The sequence below is a fragment of the Paramisgurnus dabryanus genome, chromosome 16 (assembly GCF_030506205.2).
Source record: "Paramisgurnus dabryanus chromosome 16, PD_genome_1.1, whole genome shotgun sequence".
NCBI lineage: Eukaryota > Metazoa > Chordata > Actinopteri > Cypriniformes > Cobitidae > Paramisgurnus > Paramisgurnus dabryanus.
Genome location: NC_133352.1, coordinates 14,610,927 through 14,630,264, shown reverse-complemented (window position 1 = coordinate 14,630,264; position 19,338 = coordinate 14,610,927). Strand labels below are relative to the sequence as shown.

General features: G+C 41.6%; 1 protein-coding gene across 3 annotated transcripts in view; it reads right to left on the bottom strand.

The window, feature by feature from the left end:
• Positions 1–19,338, bottom strand: part of med12 (mediator complex subunit 12) — a 29,064-nt gene that overhangs the window by 428 nt on the left and 9,298 nt on the right. Inside the window, exons 12-43 of one of the 3 annotated variants that reach the window (XM_065266586.2) lie at positions 19,196–19,322; positions 18,837–19,066; positions 18,695–18,754; positions 18,433–18,609; positions 18,165–18,309; positions 17,255–17,373; positions 15,142–15,285; positions 14,466–14,629; positions 14,209–14,340; positions 13,899–14,126; positions 13,582–13,726; positions 13,259–13,379; positions 10,892–11,002; positions 9,783–9,896; positions 8,750–8,913; positions 8,110–8,289; positions 7,014–7,085; positions 6,765–6,925; positions 6,367–6,528; positions 5,658–5,769; positions 4,323–4,412; positions 4,080–4,189; positions 3,864–3,999; positions 3,635–3,784; positions 3,185–3,544; positions 2,930–3,074; positions 2,635–2,831; positions 2,361–2,438; positions 2,047–2,279; positions 1,792–1,966; positions 1,449–1,697; positions 1–82 (exon numbers count right to left, since the gene is read on the bottom strand). In XM_065266586.2, coding sequence (XP_065122658.1) covers positions 1–82; positions 1,449–1,697; positions 1,792–1,966; positions 2,047–2,279; positions 2,361–2,438; positions 2,635–2,831; positions 2,930–3,074; positions 3,185–3,544; positions 3,635–3,784; positions 3,864–3,999; positions 4,080–4,189; positions 4,323–4,412; positions 5,658–5,769; positions 6,367–6,528; positions 6,765–6,925; positions 7,014–7,085; positions 8,110–8,289; positions 8,750–8,913; positions 9,783–9,896; positions 10,892–11,002; positions 13,259–13,379; positions 13,582–13,726; positions 13,899–14,126; positions 14,209–14,340; positions 14,466–14,629; positions 15,142–15,285; positions 17,255–17,373; positions 18,165–18,309; positions 18,433–18,609; positions 18,695–18,754; positions 18,837–19,066; positions 19,196–19,322 — 4,873 coding nt within the window. The remainder of the gene's footprint in view (positions 83–1,448; positions 1,698–1,791; positions 1,967–2,046; positions 2,280–2,360; positions 2,439–2,634; positions 2,832–2,929; positions 3,075–3,184; positions 3,545–3,634; positions 3,785–3,863; positions 4,000–4,079; positions 4,190–4,322; positions 4,413–5,657; positions 5,770–6,366; positions 6,529–6,764; positions 6,926–7,013; positions 7,086–8,109; positions 8,290–8,749; positions 8,914–9,782; positions 9,897–10,891; positions 11,003–13,258; positions 13,380–13,581; positions 13,727–13,898; positions 14,127–14,208; positions 14,341–14,465; positions 14,630–15,141; positions 15,286–17,254; positions 17,374–18,164; positions 18,310–18,432; positions 18,610–18,694; positions 18,755–18,836; positions 19,067–19,195; positions 19,323–19,338) is intronic. The other 2 variants (XM_065266588.2, XM_065266587.2) reach the window with 2 other exon arrangements.

Here is a 19,338-nt window from a genome sequence, read left to right as displayed (position 1 = left end):
TTGAGAGCTGCTGCTGGAGCTGTCTGACCAGTGCCGCTGTCTGCTGCTGTTGCTGTGTTTGCTGCATGCCTGGCCGTGGGAACTAAGATTAAACCACAACATTTGTCATGAAACAATACAACTATTTAATAATACAGCTGACAGCCATGAGATGATGTGTACAGCAGTAAAGTTTACAGGATTAAAGGCACAATATGGCATGGGATCAATAAAGTGTCCATCATCCTAACATTTTAGAGAGATGCAACGATTGCAATTTTCTTGACCAATTGCGATTTCCTACTTTTGTCTAGGTGTGACCTGCCGATACAGATTTGTGCCAATTCAGATTTTCTTTCTAAGAACAATAATTGACTAGCCTAGGTTTCCCCATGCTGCCTTGCGTGCAAATTTATTCACACTGCAAGTCTAGCATGGAAGCTATGGACCAACTTTTCCCTGAAATAGGGAACCAATCACAGAATGGGGAGGAGGCAGCAAGACAATGACGACGTCTATGCGACACACCGAAGCGTTTTTGTTTATCCAACACAGCAGACGCAAAGTTACTTTTCAATGCAGCCTTAGATAGTGTTTTAACTAGTTTTGAACGCAAGTTTGGTGTTAAACATTTTCATATCCAAGAAGGATGTTTGAATAGGGCAAGACATGATAGCCACGGAGTTTTATAGGACCAACCTGCTAGGCATCGTCGTCGACAAAGTAAAATTAACTTATAAATGGTAAGTGGTATTTATAAATATCATATTATAATTATGCCTGTACTGTGGTTGTCACAGTGCCACTAAATTTTGTTGCTTTTAGTAAGGGATAATCCACGGCTAGCCGTGCATTAAAGGGTTTTAATGCAGGACGTAGAGGCGAAGAACCACCCGACGCGTAGCGGAAGGCCTCTGCGAATAAAAAAAAGCATTCCGAGAAATCTGCTCCCAAAGTGCACCTGCGACACCCTGGCCGAGTCCGCGCAACGTTTTAAACCTCACATATCAGTCTTTATACAACATAAATACGTTATACAACGTGCATCTATTTGCACAACATGCAATAGGACAACTCGGATTGAATAGCGCGAGCTTAGTCAGATAGTGTCTTCTTCAAAATGTAAAATATACGTTAGCAGCCAATGTTAGTCGTTAATGATTTGGGACAAATATGATGTAATATAATGTGAAACTATGTGAGTGTCGCGACAGGGATTTGAGCAACTTCCTGAGTCGTAGCTCGGTGCCGCGGACAGGCGCCACCTGTGGCCGCCGGTGTGCGTATACTCGTAGAAAACAATGTGTTTGATTTCTTTAGAACGGCGCGGTGCTGTGCGTCCAGTGTGCGACCCCCTTAAGTTATGTACTGGACAGAAATGCATAAAATTGGCCACTTCCGGTCTCTGGTCGGTCGATCGTTGCATCTCTAGAAAAAAGACGTATGTGCTAACAGTTTTGGGGTCCTACCATGGGCTGCTGTGGGGGCAGAGCCTGCATGCCCAGGGCTTGAGAGGGTGGCTGGGCAGTTTGCACCTGCTGCTGTTGAACCTGCTGCTGCTGTTGTTGTTGTTGTTGTTGTTGTTGTTGTTGAAGCTGCTGTTGAACCTGTTGCTGTTGAAGCTGCTGCTGCGGCACCTGCTGCTGTTGTACCTGCTGCTGCTGCTGCTGTTGCTGAACTTGTTGCTGAATCTGCTGCTGATGTTGAACCTGCTGCTGCTGTTGAAAAGCAAAAGAAGTTAATATTTAGAGCATAATATTTAGCAGTCACAAACAAGGTAAAACATTAGCATCATCGTTGGTGTGTACATACTCTAAGAACCGAATGTTGTCTGATCAACTGCTGTTGCTGCTGGACCTGTTGTTGTGTTTGCTGCTGCTCCATCATCTGATTGGGTCTCATGTTTGAGTGCATGCCCTGCGCTCCCATGTGACCTTGCCCTAAGCTTTGCATCATCGGTGCCTGTTGCATTGACTGATGGGAAAACCTAAGACAGGTGGGTAAAATCCAAATGTTAGACACACAACCCGACTTTATCTGTAAACTATAAAGTTGTGTGCGACTCACCTCTGTGTGTTTTGCATCTGGTGCGAGAACTGCGCAGGAGCCTGTTGATGGATGTAGCCGCTAGGTCTCTGCTGGATCTGCCTAAGAGGATCCACCATCCCTGTGTTTGTACCAGGATGAGCTCCCTGGAAGCCCTGGTTATTGTACGGGGTAGGAACTATTCCAGCAGTTTGCGAGGGGTGTGGCTGCATTACCATGTGTGGGCCGCACGATGTGTAGCTCTGGGTAATGTTCTAGAGGAAGATGGTCACCATGAGTCAACTATTTTATCTCTTTTATCCAAATGCAGCTCTTGGTAATGCACCGATACTTGCCTGTGCCGGCGGCATTGATCCGTACTGTTGATTAGGTGCCACCTGTCTCATCTGTTGTCCGAGTAATTGATTTTGATTCTGAAAATATCAGACCAACATGAATGCCTAACCCTCGTGATGTAAACATGAACATCACCCAAAACTATAACAGTATGGGCATATTGAGCAGAGACAGGATACTGTTATTTTAAAACTTATCTCCACCCCCAAAATAATAAAAAAAAACATATGTGTGGTTTTGGTCTGGGGTCTTGATCAGTAAAACCCAACTTACCAGTCTGACCGCTATTTGGTGACGCAGAGGCATGGGTTGGGGTTTATATTGTGTGACCTGGTACGGCTTTTCCATACCCATCATATTGCCCATTGGACCCGGCATATTAGTCATCATAGTGTAGGAACGTGCAGGAATTTTGCCCATTTGACTCATGGGACCTCTGGGACGGACCGGGGGATCCAAACCAGGACCTCCTTAGGGAAAATAAAACAAGAGTATAAAAATACTTTACATTCATCTCATGATGCTGAAATTATAAAAAAACAAAAACAAATCTGGGATATGTGCTTACCTGGTGGTAAAGGCTGGTTCTGTGGGTATATGGCCATTTGAGACGGATAACCCAGCCTGAATGGCATCTGTTGGCCCATGTTCATAAAATCATTACCCATGCCTGACGGGTTGTACATTACTCCAGGGTTATGAGGCTTGTAGTCCTAAACAAGGAAATGGAATTGTAAATCAATAGACACATTTAGCAACAAACTACTTCAATACAACCAAAACAAGCTGGTTTGTATGCAAATCATGCAGATCTCCACCGTACCTCTTGCTTATTAGATGATGCTGGTTTCTTTTTCTTTTTCTTCTTACTGGGATCCGGTGCAACGCTGGACACGCTCTTTTCTGGCTTCCCTGCATCCACCTTCTTGTCCGGCTCAGGTGCCACGGGTGTGGGAGGCTCCTCCTCTTCTGGGGGCAGGGGGAGGGGCTCCAAATAGTAACTCCGTGGTTTGGGTTTGAGGTGGGTGTGGTAAAGGAGGAGCCGCTGCTGCTCCTCAAACTTCATGACCTTGCGATCGACCCGTACGGTTCCGAACCAACCCCAGGAGAGCGGAGCCGAGTGCTTTAGCCCCTCGAAAACGTCCCATGGAGAAATCTTCTGCTTGGTTGATACCTGAAGACCCTATGTTGCATAGGAATAGGAATAGGAAGTTGATCAGAAACCGAGCAGCACTATTTGGCGAAAAACGATAACGTAAGGTGCTTTACTTACCTCCTTTTCAAATCCGGCAATTTTGTTGCCCTTGGTGTCAATGAGCGAGCCCTGGGGCTCACAGGTGATGACATCACGCGTCTGCTTGGGTAGAGGTAGCAACTGGCGCACTTTCTCTAAACTCTCTGACTGGCGATCGCCAAGTTCTTTCTGCGGGGCAGAATAGATATCGATTAATTCATATAAACCGTCACCAATTTGTATTTTGTTAAAAGTGTTGCAGTCTCACCCTAAGCTTTTTGACCAGGTTCATGTAAGCCCTCTTATTTTCCTCCATGCTGCCCTGAGAGATGCTGGACATGTCAGCAGCCAGAGTGCCATTGATAAGCACGCTCAACATGTCTAAAACCGTAGTGAAGAGCTCACTAATAGTGAAAAAAGAGAGGTGTTACAAAGACAAAGAGATGGATGGTTTAATTTCAAGATCATTGAGGGCCGATCTTACTTGTTAGACTGCATGTCCACTGTGCCACTGCTGATGATGTCCAGCAGAAGCACCGCCCACTCCGTCGTCTGCTGCGTGCTACGCTGCACGGTATCGAACATCCCACCCACCTAGACCATGCGACAGGAAGTACAAAAAGCATCAGCGGTTTATCCTCAAGCCCAAAACACAAGGAAATGAGATTGATAACAAGGCTAATTATCTTTAACTCTCCAAACAAGTGCAAGGACAAAAGCTGCCCACCAGATTGAGTCGCAGCTTCAAGGCCTCGTGCATCATCTGCTTGGCCTTGCAGTCGTCCTGATACTGATCCTCACGCCAGTTAGTCACAATCTGACAGAAAAATACATCATATCAGAGATACAGAGCTGACTGGTAAGACACTTGTGGGTCATCCTAAACCATGGGTAAACGTAATCCTGTCGTATCTTATTTGATGTTTCACACTACGTTTTTTTTAAGGGCTGATGTCAGTACAGATACGGAAAAAGCAAGCAGCCCAATTCACATCATTTGCATCGCTCGGCACAAATTCATATCTATTCGTGTCTTTGCAAAGACTTTGTATGTAATCTACTCTCGCAAATACTTACATTTACTTCTGGGCAAATGCGGGGCACGGCACTCTAGATTACTTGCAAATGCAAATTTTTCATTGAGTTTAATATTTTTAAATCGCGTGAAGACGCTTTTGAGGCGAATAGTGGGTGTTTTCGCGGCAACTGCGCCACCCAATTCACGTCATTCGCATTACCCGGTGCAAATTCGTGTCTATTCATGTCTTTGCATTGATAATCTACTCGCGCAAATACTTGAATTCACTTCTGGTGTGTACACAGCATAAGACTTCACTGCACAACGGAGTTTTTTTGTGTGTGACACAACGTAACTCACGCTAAAAACTTCATAATGATTGGCCATTTGCAATCTGTCAGACGTTGGTTTTACATCTGAATGTCTTTGTATTAGAAAAACTAATAATTTAAGGAACAGAAAGAATGATCACCCAATGATTATTATAATTATTATAAAAATCCAAACATCTGCCGATATATCAGCCACTGTAATATATGGGACTATTACTAGTTCTAAGTTTAACTAATTTTAGGTAAAACAAAAAAATAGACAGTTACATCAAACCAAGGAGTATTGTCGCAGTTATGCATCTTAAATTCCAGTCTCTGTTTAATGGTCTGCCTAGTGGCTAAACCGAGCTCTGGAACAAATAACTTGTTTACAAACAGTAAAAGGGTCTTTAGCAGGAATGGGCAACTTCGGTCCTGGAGGGCCGGTGTCATGCAGAGTTTAGCTCAAACTTGCCTCAGCACACCTGCTTAAAAGTTTCTAGTATGCCTAGTAAGACCTTAATTGGCTGCTTCAGGTGTGTTTGGTTAGAGCTAAACTCTGCAGGACACCGGCCCTCCAGGACCGAAGTTGCCCATCCCTGCTCTATAGCATAAGCTGCACAGTTTCACATTGTATTGTAATACATTTTAGGGTAAATCACAAGGGTCTTTTTAAACCCTGAGTTAAGTGTAGTGGTGTGTATGTGTGGGATGACCTTGATGAATGAAGTACCTGCTGTACTTGACTATAAAGGGATGTAAGGAGACCTTCTCTCTGCTCATCCTGTCCTTTGAGACACGTCAACACCAGAGACAGAAAAGGCTGCTGGCTCAAGAGGGACATACTAAAGAGATACAAAAAATGATTTATTATATTTATAATGAATCAGATATTTCATCAACTCCCTTTTCTAACTCTGCTTATTGCAATGGATTCTGAGATTGCTTTATGCAAAAATGACAGGGCAATGTTGCTGTATATTTCAGTAATGTTACAAATCAGAATGTTTCCAGCAACACTTATGTTGCCCATTTTATTTGCATATCACTAAAATGTCATGTACAGCTTCCAAAATTAGTAGCTATTAAATGTTTTTATACCACGGGTCTGTTGAATGCTGTATTCTGATTGGCTGAGAAATGTTCCATGGGAATGCATTAATTTCTGATAACCGCACACTTAACTTGTCAAATGTCTTAAAAATAGGCACCAGAGCAATGTTTGTGGTAACCGTGGTATAAGAGGAATAATTGACTCCGGTCCTTTGAATTTTTTGAAAATAATGCACACCCGTGGTGTAACGGCACGACGCATTGCACCTTGGGTATGCTTTATTTTCTTATAATTCAATGGCCCGTCGTCAATTATTCCTTACGCATATTACAGACAATGATACCAGTAAAATACTGTAGCTTTTTGAAATAAGTCAACAGTTCAATACCTTTTCTGTTTCTGCCGATCTCTTTCTTTGCGGGAGGATGGGCCGAGATGTTGACCTTTCTCCAACTCTTCACCTGCAGCCTTCAGCACATGACCCTGTACTGAGGTGGGCAGTTTAGCGATCAGAGGGGCAACTAACCAGACACCTGAACGCTCCGAGGAACTGGAGAAAAAATACAAAATAAATAGTTATGGAGTATGGGTACTCGTCTCCAATACATGCAGCTATTTTAGCTATTTTAACATGTAAACAAAGCATTATATTATACAATAAAATAAAGGGTTGTGCTCAGACTTGTGCAGTGAAAAGTTATCGTGAATCTTGATCAATAGAAAAAAACGACAATGTGGCTATGTTAGTTTTGATTGATCAATTGATCAACCCTTGGGGTCACCCACCTGAGCACAGGTTTGAGTTTATTGGTACTGTTGCTATTGGAGACCGAGCTTCCCGAAACCGCAGAGCCGTTCCAGGTGGGGTTACTAGAGTTCATCTCAGCAGACTTTTGGAAAACTTCAATGGTGGCCTTAGCGATGTTCTCCAGTAGAGAATACAGTTCCTATCCAAAATAAGTTCGGAAAGTATAAACCTCAAGATATACAGGACAAAAACTTACATCAGCCTCCACTTCAGCATCAGTAACTTACATTAGTTGTGCTTTGCTTGATCATGAGTTGAAGCTCAAGAGAGGACTGTCTCATGGTCCACTGGTCCATGTTCTGTAAGCAGAAGAACAGACGGCACATGGAAGGAATGCTTTTAATCACAGGCTTTAGCTGGATATTAATTGTTTTGGAGTCTGTGTCTTCACGGTCTATTAAAATGAAAACCTATCTGCAACAATGAGCTGCCGGGAGCCCTACACAAATCATTAATGGCTTAAAGGCTTAAGGGTGTGAAATGAATAATTAAGGCTGGAGAAATGAATGTCATTTCTCTTTCTGCTGCTATACGGTGGCCATAATAAAGCTGCCTGCCATCTGACACAAAAACTACTTGATTTTTCTAAATGTATGTAGGTCTGCTCCGTTCTGTAATGTCCCTATTATGCCCATTTTACAAGATGTAACATAAGTCTCATGTGTGTCTAAAATGTGTCTGAAGTTTTAGCTTAAAGTATCCCACAGATATCTTTTAAAGCTAGTCAAAAATGCCCCTATTCGGGTGGCAGCAAAATGCGCTGTTTTCGTGCCTGTACCTTTAAATGCAAATGAGCCACAGCTCAACCAACAGCAGGTGCTGATTCCTGTGAATGCAGTCTGAGACAACAGTATCTCACTATTGATATATGGTGGACAGTGTATACAACTTGCTGAGGAAACTATGGTAATGCAGGACTGCCAGTCAGTGGCAGTGGGCGGGGCTTTATCAGTGTGAAGTCACATTAAAAAAAGAAATCAAAAAGTAATGTCTAATGAGACTGCTTTGTTTTAATGTGGATTAAAAAAAGGTGCAGGTGGATTTGATCATTGTAGGGTTGTTGTGTTCACATACTGCCCCATACATTTAAGTCCAAACACGTCGCAAAAGTAAATTTTGCATAATAGGTGCCCTTACAAGTCATATTGCGGTATTGCCATTTGTGCTATTGCTCTTATTGCAATATACATTGAGAACCTAGTTGGTAGGTAGCAAAAGTAATCCAAAGTACCGATGAAAATTGCTAAAGCTTGAATCAAACGAGCCAGTAACTACTAAAGAGAGAAGCTGAATGCATGGGAAAGCAGATGTTGAGATTGTGACCTGCAGGATGCGTTTGATGCGCTGTCTCTGAGGATTTTCGCCCTCATCGCTGTCCAGCTGTCTGTGGGGATAACAGATGAGCTGCAGTAGCCGCTGAGCCTGGATGTTGACCAGCACTGGATCCTGTAGTGCACTGCTGTCCTCTGACAGCGACTTCAGACACCGCTCACCAACCCACTCCTGATGCACACACACGGTAATAGAAAGTTATATGAAAGCCATTTGAAAACCCAGAAGATGCAATGTTTTCTGTCCTAATCGAGTGTGAGGATGCTGGATTCAAGCAACGACAAATGTGTCCTTCCACATTTAATGTAAAAATATTAAATGTTGTCACACCCGAAATTAAGCTTGATTGACAAATATGACTTTGCTGATTGTGAAGCTTGTTTCCACTGTATGCATTTGATAAAACATTGTGTCACTCAGACCTTGGTTGGGAAACTTTAAAGAAGATAAACTGGAAACATCAAAATCTAAAATTATGCATTTCCACACCATTTTGGAGGCCACTTCCTTATGCATTTATGTTACCAAGGAATGTTTCTTGGCCAAAAGATTTATTTTAAGTCGAATGCCAGTTAGGATTTCGGAAACGGATTACTGTGAGGAAAAGGAGTGTAATGTTTGAATAATTTACCTGCTGACAGATGCTCTTTAGCACATACTTGGCATAAACAACTAGACTGGCTGTTTCAATAGAGACGTTACGGCCTCCAGATTTTTTGGAGCCCATGTCATCCTCTCCGATGTCGTCCAAACCAGCTGGGTGGGAAAAGCCTGAACCCTTCAGCTCAGCATCTCCTGAAAAATTTGGCAAAAAATATGTCAATAGTGATGTCAATCTTAGCGGTGTCCCATTTCATTGGCTTTTTATTTACGGCTTATTTCAAAATAAAAAAAACTATATTAGTAACTTTTAAAAGTACACTTCTAGATGTGAATACCACAATTTAGGGTTTTATGTAGCCATAAGTGAAAATCTAATTGAGTAGATATTTTTGATTTTATCCAATTAGTCGATTATTTGAAAAATTAATCATCCGATTAATCGTTCATGAAAATAATTATATGGTTAATAGACTATGAAAACAACCGTCCGATTAATCGCTCTCGGAAACAACCGTCCGATTAATCGCTCTCGGAAACAACCGTCCGATTAATCGCTCTCGGAAACAACCGTCCGATTAATCGCTCTCGGAAACAACCGTCCGATTAATCGCTCTCGGAAACAACCGTCCGATTAATCGCTCTCGGAAACAATTGTCCGGTTAATCGCTCTCGGAAACAACCGTCCGGTTAATCGCTCTCGGAAACAACCGTCCGATTAATCGCTCTCGGAAACAACCGTCCGATTAATCGCTCTCGGAAACAACCGTCCGATGAATCGATCCCGGAAACAATTTTTCAAGTTTTAAAAAATCTATTTAATTACCATTTAAATTGATTTTACAAATTTTAAACATACATATCACATATCATTGATCAGATTTTAAGCAGATATTAAGCAAGTTGCATATCATGTAGCCCTAATTTACACCAATTTCCTCCAGTAGAAAACACCAGTGCTTGGAAGACAGTTGAAGTCTTGTTAGTTAAAACTTTATTTATGTTAAGATAAACTCATTGTCCTGTTTGATTCTGCCCAACTAAACTAACATATTAATCCTTACCCAGCATGAAAACAGCTTTCAAAACCGCAAAAACGGCTCCCACCACTATGCTGTTCTGAGAGGCAGCCAGCAGGTGGCGATCACAAGATGACCTGATCCCAACTGTGGATTTGTCTGTGGAGAGATATGCCAGTATCAGCATTGGACATTTACAAGAGGGGCCTTTAAAGCCTCAAACAGTGTCTTATAGTTGAATGACCACAATAATAATGGATACATGTAGGGGTGGGCGATATGACCAAAATCTTCTATCACGATAGGATTAATTTTATATCATGATAACGATATGTATCACGGTAGAGTTTTTTATGTTTTAATAAGGTTTAAATCTTTAATACCATAGAAATGTTCATAATTCTCACAAAAAACATATACAAGCATAGAAAGAAGATAAAAACAAACAAAACTCAAGCTCTCTGAAGATACACAGTCAATAAGAATGATAATAAATAATTATGCATGTATGTATAGGCCTATATATATTTTTATTTAAGGTAGAAAAGTGATTTAATCAGGAGCGAGAGATTTTTTTCTCAATGCTGTTTGATTAACACGAGTGACAGACAGGAGCAAAATTAGGTAACTTCCCCTTTAAGACCAAAGTCCGGATCCAATACACTGTTACACATGCGCTTTCTCTTTTAGCCGTTTACTTTCTCTTAAGACCTTACTGGTCGTGTTTATGATGATGCTTGCAAAGACGGGAATTTTGACGCATATGTGTATTTAAGGCCAATAAAGCGGGAAAAATGCTCACGAGCTTAATAAGCAGAGGTCGCGCGACTTGCGCGCTCCTCACAGACAGAAAGAGCAGCGGTTGCGCGACTTGTCCGCTCCTGACACACAGAAAGAACGCACGCATACAGATCTGTTGTCTGTGTTTCAATGGCTTAAAATAACTTGTTTTAAAACTGCAGTGCTTAAATACGTGTACAAACGTTACGTTTTCGCGACCACACGCACAGGGGCGTGACGTGGGCACGTAACCTCAATAGAAACGATAGTCCAAAATCTCTACTGGTTGACAAATTTCTACCGGTTAATTTTGTCTACCGGTTTATCGCCCACCCCTAGATACATGGTAGGATTAGTTTAGAGGTATACATTACCAGATTTGGTGCCATCCTGAGGGCAGGGGTTACGCTGTGGCGTTCTGAACAGATGAAGCAGAATCCTACAGGTCAATCTGGCTCCAGGTTCAGAATCCTGCTCGCTACAGGCTGCACACACACATACAAACAAACATGTCACAAACCAGACATATCCAGTCTCTTATTCCATAAAAGGCACTAGCATGAGAACATGACCCCATCATGTTTGGCTCACAGCTGTGTGAACACAGTATAAACAGTATGGGGTGATCAGAGAACCGCAGACTACCACAGACTGACAAACAGATAAACCACCTGTGACTCAAAGGAGAAGATATTTAAAGGACTCAGAAAATAGATTTAAAGAGACATTTCACCTAAATATAAAAATTCTGTAATTTATTACTCATCCTCATGTAATTCCAATACTGAATGACACACAACAAAAATACTTTATGGTATTTTGCTAAATGCCTTAAGGGATCATTTTCACAGGGAGGTTTGAAGCTTTCCAATGGAAAATTCACATTTACTCCAAGTGTTTTGAAGCCAAATCATAGGTAAGCTTATAAGGGAAAGAAATAAGGAAAATTATTAACTGTTTTCTGGAAATCTCTTGAATGTCATTTTAAACATATTATAGCTTTAAAATGTCACTGAATTCAATTGTAGCACAATTGGTAGAGCATTGTGTTAGCAGGGCAAGGTCATAGGTTTAATCCTGGGAACATAACAAGGGAGGATTCTTAGAAATTTTGAAGATTAATCCAATTTTTATAAGGAGATTTCCTGATAATTTACTAACCCCCCATGTCATCCAAGATGTTTAGGTCTTTCTTTCTTTAGTCGAAAATAATGTTTTTTGAGGAAAACATTACAGGATTTTTCCATTAAGGACTTCAATTGAACCCAACAGTTTGTAGGTCCAAATTGCAGTTTCAGTGCAGCTTCAAGGGGCTCCAATTGATCCCAAAAGAGGGATTATGGTCTTATCTAGCGAAACGATCACCATTCCCCCCCAAAATATTTCTTGTCTTGCAATAACACTAGGATGCGCGTCCGCAACCTTAAACATTACGGTCATGCATGATGTATACGAAATGCACACGTAGGGCCCATTTTAAATAAATTGACACAAAGACATTAATTAGTATCATTCCACAAACAACAACGTCAGAACCATAGATATGTATAAAGGCTAGATGTCTCGCCCGTGCTGCTGGCCAATAGAGTGGAACGTCCGGATTTGTTGGCCTTCTCACCACAGGCAGCTCGCTCACTTGTAGCATTGAGTTTTAATGGTGCAGGTACTTTTAAATGACTAACTTGCTTAATTTTCGACCGATTTTCAAACGGTTTGGTTTGTTATAAACATCAAAGATGACACTGCATACTTATACAAAAAAAATATTTCATGAAACATGTTAAAATAACGTTTATAAGATTTTTTGAAAATTGGTAGAAAATTGAGAAAGTTATGGTCATTTAAAAGTAAAAGTAAAGAGTGAGCAAACTGCCTGTGGTAAGATGGCCGCCAGGTGATGATGTTAGAGACTCCGCCGTAACACATCTAGCCTTTATACATATCTATGGTCAGAACGATCCTCCTTTTCGACACATAAACACTGGAGCGGTAGTTTCGCATACGTCATACGTGACCTTTCAACGTGATTACGTAACGGCTAATGCAAGACGAGAACTTTTTTTTTGCGAAAACGACAATTGTTTTGTTAGATAATGCCTCGGTTTGGATCATTAAGAGCCCTTTGAAGCTGCAATGAACTGAAATTTAAACCGTTGATTTCAAAGGAGGTCCACTACATGGAGAAAAATCTTGGAATGTTTGCTTTAAAAAAACAATTTATTTTCGTCTGAAGAGTAAATGATCAGAAAATGTTCTTATGAAAGTGTGCTAATCCTTTAGGCGTTTGTTTTTTTCCAAAATTAAATGAAATGTGGCCCATTCACCAACCACTCATAAAATGGCAGATTAATGCTAAAGCATGCATTCGGATTTACAGAGTAGTCATGCCATGATGATCTCTCTCTCTCTCTCTCTGAATAGCTCCTTGTGCAGTGATTTAAAGAGAGGCAAAGATTGAGAGACTGTGTGTGTGTGTGTGTTAAATCAGCTCTCTGGCTTCAGTGTCCTACCACACACACACCTGTGATGCTAAAGATAGAGCTGCCCGGTGTGAAATGTGAAGACACATCAAATGAGCAGGCAGCTAATATAGATTCTCTCTGAACTCTCCGAACTTTATTAAGCAACCGTGAACAAACTAAATAACCGTTTCCAAGCGAAACACTGAGGCAGCCAATGACTGGGCGTCATTATGACAGATGGGTGTGGAATGCTGGGACATGAGAACATGAGAGCCGTACCTGCATTTAGGAGGGAGGGGATGGCCACGCACCGCACCAGATCCTCTAGTAGCAAACACTGCCGAGCTATCAGGATGGCGACGAACGTCGCCAGGGAGTCGTGAAAGGACAGGTCACTCACCTGCCAAAAAAAACACAAACCAAGTATGTCTAATTCCGTCAGCCTAGACGGCACAAATAATGATGCAACGGGTGGCAAAAGTCTTGAGTAAAGGAGAAAGATCAAGTTAATTTGTAAGCATTCAGAGCAGATTCAACAGATCGTAGACACAGTGTTTGTTGTCAGTCGGTAAATAAAGTGAGCACGGTGAGCGTGGACTTACGTCAACATTGCAGAGAAGATCGTTGAAACCACAGTTGCCGTTGTTTGAAGAGCAGCAGAGAGCTTTGAGAACGCCCAGCCACTCGGCACTGAGAGATCTACAGTACGCTGTCAGCTCCGCACAAAGGATACCGATATCATTCACTCTGAAACAAAGCATGCAGCCTTTATTAAAGATAGCCATGATGCTGTGCAGTTCTTCTGCCCTTTACATACTAATAAAAATAATAATAATATGTGTTATACATAAAGAAAAATTATAAAATAAATGGCCTCTAATGGCTTACAACTTTACTTAAATATCAAAGCCAGACGGACCTCTCTGGATCGCGGTGGTCCACGCAGACATCCATGAGCACGTTACACACAAAGCTGTATCGGTTTGCCGGGCTATCATTGAGGATCTTTCCCACCATGGAGTGGTTGAGATTGTGGGCGGTGGGGTTAGCAATAGCATCGATCATGAACATCTGATCCCACAGCATATTTGAGTCCGACGGGTCGATGTTCCAGTAGATGGAGTTCTTCACCTTTGAGCAGAACTCGCTGTGGAAAAACAGTTATTTAAATAAAAGCATTAAATGAACTACAAGCACACGGACAAAACAAATGGGCTCAGTGTCTTTACCTGAAAATCTCTCCAAACTTGCTTTTCAAATGACTGCAGGAGGTGTAAAGGTCGTACAGATAGGCCAGGATACAACGTTCAGCTGAAGAACAGTCTGCAGGGTTCACGCCAGACTTGACCACGATCCGCAGACTGGCAGACATAAAATAGCATGTTCATATATCACATACCTGTCCAAACTTATTCAAATATACATCGCAGCAATATATGCCCAAACCGTCCAGTATCAAGTGGTACATTAGATTAAAATGTCGTACCCGTCGAACACTTGTGCGGTCTGATCAGGGTTGAGGATGAGGCAGGAGTGATATCTCCGTAGGACGGCCACGATACACAGACAGAGTCCTGTAGTGTAACTGCCCGCCAGGTTAGAGGATTTCAACAGGAGTTCAGCTTCCACCAGACTCAATTCATTTAGCAGCTATACATAAACACAAACTGTGATCAAACATCATCGTACAAACAGACAGAGAGATAGCTCTGTGTGATATTGAAGAAAAATGCTATATGCGATAGCATACTAAATATTAAATAATATGATATTCGATGCAATATTATGGTGGGTAAAATTCATTTAAATTTATACATCTTAATTAAATATTTGCATAGTTCATAAGCATCACAAAAAAGCCATGTTTTACTGTTGCATAAAACAAATCAGCCATTTTAACAATGTAAACAAACAAAGAAAAATAAATATCATTGCTATCATGCACAGTTGCACAAGCACACATATCCCAACTAACATCCTAAGACATGAACGGGTATTGTTAAAAATTTTAGGACAACTTTTATAAAAGGTTTTGATCCACTTTAAATATTGACGGGTGTATATTATTCACATCGACCTAAAAATTAACTTTTTGAAGTATTAAAGGTAAATTGTTTAATTTTAAACAATTTACCCAAGCGAGAGATAATAATTCAAGATACCTGTATGGCAAAGTCAATTAGGCCACTTATATTGAGAGAGTACTCCATGAGGTCAAAGATAAACTGGATATGTTGGACCAGTGGGAGGTGATAGGACATCCCTAAGGCAAAGCTGGTGATCTGTTCCAGAACATTCCTGGACACCTGTAAAAAACAAACATGCACAGATATAGAGGTCTTCTCGAGTCCAAAGAAATGTACCTGACCCGAAATGACCCGAATTACTTTTTACCCAAACCTGACATGCATAAATCTTTGGTTTTTTTTTTTAAAGGGGACATATCATGAAAATCTGACTTTTTCCATGTTTAAGTGCTATAATTAGGTCCCCAGTGCTTCTGTCAACCTAGAAAATGTGAAAAAGATCAACCCAGTAACTTAGTTTTGGTAAACCATTCTCTGCAAGCATGTGAAAAAATAGCTCATTGAAATTTGGCTCCCCTTGTGATGTCAGAAGGGGATAGTACCGCCCCTTAATCTGCACTATCCAACCACGGCACTGCCATTTAGTGCAGAGCTCATTTGCATTTTAAAGGACACACCCAAAAATGGCACATTTTTGCTCACACCTATAAAGTGGCAATTTTAACATGTTATAGTAAATTATCTATATGATATTATGAGCTAGAACTTCACATAGGTACTCTGGAGACAACAAAGATTTATTTTAAATCTTAAAAAAGTCTGGTGAAACGTCCCCTTTAGGGCTGCAGCTATCGATTCTTTTTGTAATCGGTTAATCACTGAATCGATCGATTAATCGGAATAAATTTTTGTGTGTGTTTTTAAACAACCAAAACAAATAATGCATAACAAAAATCACAACATCACGTCCCGCTATATACAGTGAATGCATGCAGCTGAAATTATTGTTGCGTAGCTACATAAAAGTTTAAGCATATGTGATGCATTGCGCGATCGGTCTGACTCGTGTGAGAGAGGTTCTTTTTTAAGCTATACTCTCTTGCAATTGAACGTGAATACGTTTACTACTTAAAAACATCAAAGCTAAACATCATATCTAGTCAAACCGCATAACGACATCGCTACAAATACAGTATGTGATTAAAATCAGTGAAAGCTACGTTACCTTGTTTCAGAGACGCTTGGTGAAACAGCAGTGGATGTTTTCGATTCAGATGCTGAATGTAATGTAATGATAAGAATGTAATGATCCCAAACTTTAGACATTCTCTCTCTCTGCCGTTTATGGACATATTAACTCTCCGCCATCGCGCCAACTAAATTCAAAATGTATCACGTGCTATGATGTGCTTCCTGAACATTGAACAACGGACCGTGTGAATCAGATCTCGGTGTAGTGCGCGTCATAGGAATTTAACGAGGCTTCGAGGCAGAATTTTTGCCTCGAGGAATTTTTTGAATCGAGTTAATCGAGTAACTCGATGAATCGTTTCAGCGCTAGTCCCCTTTAAAGGAAGACCTGAACCTAGACAAACCTGAAAACAATCAGACCCAAGTCTGACCCGACCCAGTGGCAAATTTTTTAACCCGACCGGACGCGAATGTAAACGGCACCTGGCGCCCCACACGCACTAGTTAGACAGAAAGAAACACTGATGGCCACGCAAGCAATATGGCCCGCTGCTTTATTATCTTACGATGACATCAAGGTAACTGCTACAGTGTGCATTCAAAACTGATTGACATGTCTGGCTCAATGAAAATTAACCTAGCCACATGATGTCCCAAGTGGTCTTGGCAAACAGAGGAGGGGTGAAAAAGGACTCAGAGACGAGATGGTTCAGGTCTTCTCAGTTTTGTTCGGCAAAAACACATTTCCGCTAACATTATACCTGACTTTAAGACACAAACCCGCACGGGTCGGACCATGGGTTTTTAGATCGAAGTGGACTCCTGAAGACATCTACACAGATACTGTGAATTACTCAATAACCAGCCAACCAGTAAAGATCCCTATTATTTTTAATTCCCCATTTCTGTAGCAAAAAACATTGAACGGGGAAGAAATGGACTTTGTGGAAAATACAGATGTTGCACATGTAAGGCACATCAATGCCAATACACTTCTCCAAGGTCACAATGCCGACAGTTAACCAAACAGCAGTTGATGGATATGAGCGGCACTGACCTGAGAGGTGACCTGGTGTTGATCAAAGTGTGAGAGATGCTGGAATTTAGAGAAAATGTCTTCGGCGGTGGGAAAAGCTTCTGGTTTACTCCTCTTCCTCTTCTGGCCTTCCTCACCTCCTGGGGGAAAGGGAAAGCAATCAATTTGAGAAAAATCAATAAATACAAAGCACACAGGAAAGTTAACAGGATTTCAGCAGGATGAAATGTCATTATTCCTATCCGAGTACAGTAAGTGCAGCCATCAGTCAGCCTGTCAAACGGCTTTTAAAATGAAAACCGCCTAGACAAGCGACTTATTCACAGGAAGGGCGACAGGTCAGCATTCCATGCTGTGCCCGAAATAATAATAACCGCTTAATGTCAAGACCAAGCCGGCCTTCAGTCTAGTGCAAGTGAAATAATAGGATGTTCAATTACACCTCCATTAAAAGGTAGAAGCAAACACGGTGCTTCCTTTTCTGAACGGGGTCAGCAGCTATGGTGGAATATAATAAGTCCATGAAAGCTATTAGCATCGAAATGAGACTTCGCCCATGAATATTCAATGAAGGCAACATGTGTTCATCGCTCGGAAAGGTCATTTACTGTGAATGAAGAGAGGAACTAAAAGAAAGAAGGAGAGCGGTAATGATGAATAATCTTTGGGGAGATACAGACAACCAAATGTCACGCCAATAGAGCTAAAAGCTGAAGTAAAATTGCACAAACGTTACTAATGTCACATTCAGCACAGCATGATTCATGCTACACACCACAGCAATGAATGTGAAAGCAAAGAGCCATTATCTTATTTACACAGCCATCTTACAAAATGAGTCATATAGTCAGTCAACAGTCTGTTTAGTGACTAAATAAAGCTATGAAAGAGCCGTGTGTTTCGGGTGAGGGTCAGGTTCTCATCTCTGCACCTGTCTCTGCTGTACTCTTGCGGTTGAGAACTTTCAGGATGTCTTTGGTGATCTTCTTGATGGTGTGTCGTGCCTCATCTCGCTGTTTGCCGACCCCATAAAGAACCACCAGACGCTGGTTACACTCATGGCTTGCGCTCTCCTCCTAAACAAGACAAAATTGACAAATTTTAGGTCTCACAAAAATTAACCAAGTGTAAAATAGCTGTATAGTCCGTATGGGCTTTTGCAGCTTTTTTTATGATTTTGAGCAAAATTTTCATCTCACCTGTGGAATGGGGAAGTGGGTGGCGTACTGTATGTGGCGGGGCTGCTCGTAAACCAGGGGGAAGGCCGGGTCCATGCCCTTATCCTTGGCAGTGTTTTTGTTCTCCTGCTCTGTGGCAGATTTCTCCGGGGAGGGGCTTCCCTTCGACTCACAGTGCATTGGAGGTGAGAACATCTGCTAAAGGATAAAGTTGTAATTTTAATAACCATTCAATAACATAAAAATGAAGCCTAGCAGTGTTCAGAAAATGACTGTCTCCTACCTCATCAAAGTTAGCACTGGAGTTATGATCGATCTCCATTGACTCAGACAGACCAGTATCCTAAAAAAACCAAGCAACATTGACGTAAGAACACATTTAACCAATATGAATCCAATACGTCACAACAGAATTATCTTCATGCCTCCATTTTAACGCTGCTTCCCGCATCCTGTTCTTTGCGCTCCGATTCGTCAGACGGCTCTTCGCTGGGGGACCGTGGCCGGGGCAGATGAGAGTCGGAGGCTAGGTCGCCACGGGAGATGAGCGTGCACATGTAGATGTTGTGGGAGAAGACATCGTGACGGATGAGCTCGCAGAAGAGAAGCACGAGATTGGAGAATTCCACCCTCTCGCTTTCATTTCCAGGCTCAGCTTTACAAACACACGGACAGACGGCAGTTAGCTCAAACGTTTGAATCTATAATCCATCCTTAAAAAGCAGCTGGCAAATAAGTGGTTGTGGAAATGTAAACACTTACAGGTGATGCTATATTAACTTACTGAGCACAGGGGCCTGTGTGTCGAGAAACTGCAACAGGACGTCCTGAAAGACAGGCAATGTGGCGGCAGAGAGAGACCCTGAGGATACAGAGCCCTTCTCATCCACAACCTCTGACTCTCCACATCTCTATAAACAACACACA